This window comes from Trypanosoma grayi, assembly GCF_000691245.1.
Source record: "Trypanosoma grayi strain ANR4 Tgr_1323_V1, whole genome shotgun sequence".
NCBI lineage: Eukaryota > Euglenozoa > Kinetoplastea > Trypanosomatida > Trypanosomatidae > Trypanosoma > Trypanosoma grayi.
In genome coordinates, this window is record NW_008826942.1 from 1 (window position 1) to 3,827 (window position 3,827).

General features: G+C 54.9%; 1 protein-coding gene across 1 annotated transcript; it reads right to left on the reverse strand.

The window, feature by feature from the left end:
• Positions 1 to 42: 42 nt before the first annotated feature.
• On the reverse strand, positions 43 to 3,798 carry DQ04_13231000 (putative dispersed gene family protein 1 (DGF-1); the record flags this gene model as incomplete). Its single annotated transcript, XM_009316909.1, has 1 exon — positions 43 to 3,798. One exon carries the CDS (start codon positions 3,796 to 3,798, stop codon positions 43 to 45), a length of 3,756 nt encoding a protein of 1,251 aa, XP_009315184.1.
• Between the last annotated feature and the right edge of the window lie 29 nt (positions 3,799 to 3,827).

A 3,827-nucleotide genomic window follows, 5' to 3' on the forward strand; every position in this document is an offset into this window, starting at 1 on the left:
TTTTTTTTTTTGTTTCTTCCTGCCGTTAAAAGAAAGCACGGACTACGCCAAGACCAATTTTGCCCTCTTGAATTCCTCAAATGACTGCAAAAACGTCTTGACGACAGTCGCCCCCTGCACCGTGACCAACTGATCCAGCAGCAACGGAGAGTTCAGAAGCTCAAGTGCCCTACAGGCCATAGGATCGAAGATGCCAGCCGTCATGGACGCATCACTCAGCCCTCCTTCTCTCGTGTTGCCGTGGAGAGAGTCCATGAGGACACCGGTGCCAATTCGGAGGGACTCCACCAAAGGCAGCCAAGGTTGCGTGATGCTGAAGGTGTTTCTGCCACTGCTGCAGCCGCCACCGCTTTTGTCAGCGTTATCATTGGTCACAAGACACGACGAAGGTCCTTGAAACTCCTCCTCATTCAACCTCGCCTTCACCCTCATCGCTTCCGTCCGTCTGCAGAGCAGTGTTTCGGCAACTTCAAGGAGCGCGTGCATCGCTTCATAGCGATCAGCACGCTCGAGGGAAGCAAGGAGTGCAGGGTGAGTATTCTCGAAATTGGTGACCAACGCTGTGACGACAGTGCTCCGCAACGGACCAAATCTATTTAACGGCGAAGAGAACTCCTCACACCCCTCAATCAGTTCGCACCACTCTTCTAGTGCCTCTTCGTCGGTCGTATAGTCCGTAAAGGCTAGCAGGTCCAATACATGTTCCTGCAAAACCCGACCAACATCGTAACCAGTCATAGCCGCAAAACGCCTGGCTTCTGGCCAAAAACGCGACTCCATCAGCGCCTCCACAAATCGCTTCACAGCTGCTGCATACGCCGCCGCCGGTGGATTTTCAATCCAAAGGTCCGTGCAATCCACACGTCGGCTGGCATCCATTAGTTTTCGCTCGCAGAATGCCTGATAATGACGGCGACGCAACCACGGGAGATGTTCACGGTTCAATGGTCCCTTTGGAGACGCTTGCTCCGGTGAATGTGGGTACGTGGGTGAGCCGTATGCGGTGAGCATGGACGTCTCCCTGTCATCCTGCTGTAATTGCAATGGCGCAGTGGGCGCAATCAGCTCAACCGCTGTCACCGCGAGGGCAGTGATCTCTAGCACGGCCTCAACAGAGCTCGACCGAAGCGAAGAGCAACGAATAACAGTTGCAAGGTCCGTCATCATGCGTCCAGCCTGCCCGTATGCGTGGCGCTTGCAGAGGTAGCGATAGAGTCCTGTTGCCGCGCGCAATCGTGTGACGTCGGCTGCCGGCGACGCCGACTTGGTGGGAAGTCGTGCTGTGTACGCGTACCACTTGGACGCAAGAATGCTGTCCAGCTCAGCGCTGGAGTGCGTGAGGGAAACGAGGGCATCAAGGAGCCCCTGCGAAGAGGACGCCAACTCGACCACCTCACAAATCACCAGTAGCACCTGCTCCATGTACATGGGGGTCATGTCCAGCTCGGCTGCGCAACGCAGCACCTCCGCCAAGGAACGGAATGAGTCGTTAAAGCTGGGCTCGTCCAAAGCAGCCCGCGCAAGGAACATGTGTGTCTCTAGGCGAAGCTCCACAAGCGCCCGGTAGACCTTCGCGCCCGGTCCGCCCGCAAGCCGCACGTACTGCTCGAGCTCCACTAACTCCGTCAAAAACAACTCTCGTACCAGCGACCCACTCACACACGCACAGTTTGATCCATCAGGAGGGATGACGCGGCGCAGAAGCGCTACTCGGTATACCTTCGCAACGAGGGAAACATTGGCGAGCACCGCCCTCCACTCCTCCGCTCCAACGTCAGAAAAGGCAGTGTGTAAAGCACCGCCTTTACCGCAAGCAGACAAACCACCCTCGAGAAGCAGCGGCACAGCAACGGCCGCTGGCAGACTCGCCAGGTGGAAAGAAACAGCAAGACACATAGAGACCAGTTGTGAGGAGCGAGCTGTTCGACTCACCTCCAGGTCACGAAGAATGAGGAAGTGCTGTAAGCATGGGTAACGACGGGAGAGGAGGTTACACCACGTCGCAGAGGCTCGCATACCCACTGCCCCGTCGCACCGTCGCAGGCGATTTGCCACATACACAGCAAAGAGTGCATCCTCTCCTTCTTCGCCCCAGTCTGGCTTGGAGCACAGCAACACCTTTAGTACATCGGCCACAACGGTTTTACCAACCTCAGGTGCAATAGCCGCAGTAAAGGGGCCAGCAACATCAACCGCGTGGTATGCAGCCGAGAGAAACTCCAAAATAACACGTATACGTGGCAGTTCTAAACTTGTCATGTCGACCAAGCCAGATCCTATCCATCCAATGTAAGAGCAGACGAGGTATGCTATACGCGAAAGAAGGTCCCGCGAAATGGTGTGCTGAACAAACCGCCGAGAGAAGCTGCAGAAGGAAGCACTTCGCGAAGGTATTTCAACAAAAGCTGTGGCATGTTCAACTGCCGTTTTCATCGCCGCGTCGTCAACGAAGCCAGAGGGAACATATCCTTGTAGGTGAGCTGCACTCCGCAGAAGCTGAAAGCCTCCCAAAGTTAAGGCGACGGGCACACTCTGCACCGCACTGATTAGCAGCGCCGCGAGATTATCTGCCCCTTCTGCACATGATGCTGCCAACTCAACTCCCTCATCAAATGCCAGAGTGTTGCTGCATGAAGGACGAATATCATTTCGAACCACAGCGGGGATCAAATGAACCCATGGGAGTGGCAGTACGTTGCGGTTGGCCGTCATAACTGGCCGGCCTACGGCAATGGCGTTCTCTACCAACTGCTCGAGTGGGCTCATTTCAGTGGAGAGCACATGCGCCCGTATGTTTAAATGTACCTTTTCGATCAGAACCAGCTCTTCTCCCACAGACATCAGAGCATGCAGCGGAGAAGAATGGCAAAAGAAAACTTCTGCTCTTTCCATAAGCACACGAGCATTGGTGGCACGTGCATTGTGGTCTTCTGCCTCCCCTAACCCCTTTTGTGCTGTGATGACCTGCAGAATACCTGAGAGACCTTGCTGAGTGCTATGCATAAGCGAACCAATGGAGATAGAGGAGTGCATGCACACACCCTCCTCCATACCCACGTCCCAAAGAAGAGCGAGACGTCTTGTGTCCAACGCGACGCATGCCACTGGTGCGCTGGTCGCTGATGGCGGGTTGATCATCATTTTTTGCGCACAAGGGACTCTGTCACTGGTCTCGGTGACGGGTATACGCGACCACACACATCGACGGACCTCCTTTCCGCCAAAGCACGTGATCACATGCACATCGTCATTGACAAGCGTTGACCATTGTGTTACAACGTTAGAGACAAGCACCTCCTCCTTCGACAAAACGCATGGTGGTATGGGGCACACGGGACGCAGGTAGCTGTCGAAAAGCTCCAGTAATCCGTTGCTGCGGAAGAGCACAATGTACTGTGTCTGTTGTACAGCACTGATAGCCAAATACCGAGTGCGTCTCGCCTGTTTCCCATCCCATGGCCACGAAGGGAGCCACGACGACAAGCCGCTGCTGCGCGATGATTCTTCGATGCTTCCGGTGTGGCCTTTTGAGTCACGGAACTCGTCCTCAGCGAAAGTACCGTCTTCATACACTTCCACTCGCCACACGCTCGTCCCGTTGGTGAGCACAATGATAGAGAGCAAGTGTCTCGGCACCTTCTCATTCTCATGCGGCAAACACGCAACTATACAGGCGGAAAGTGAGGCACCGAAGCTATCACCTTCACTGCTCTCTTCATTTACGGTGTCATTCGTGAAGGAGTGACTATCTGCCTCGTTCTCAAACGTCGTGGCCACTCGTGAAAGGCGTGGCACCATCACCACCTTCCCGTCAGGAACAAGAAGCA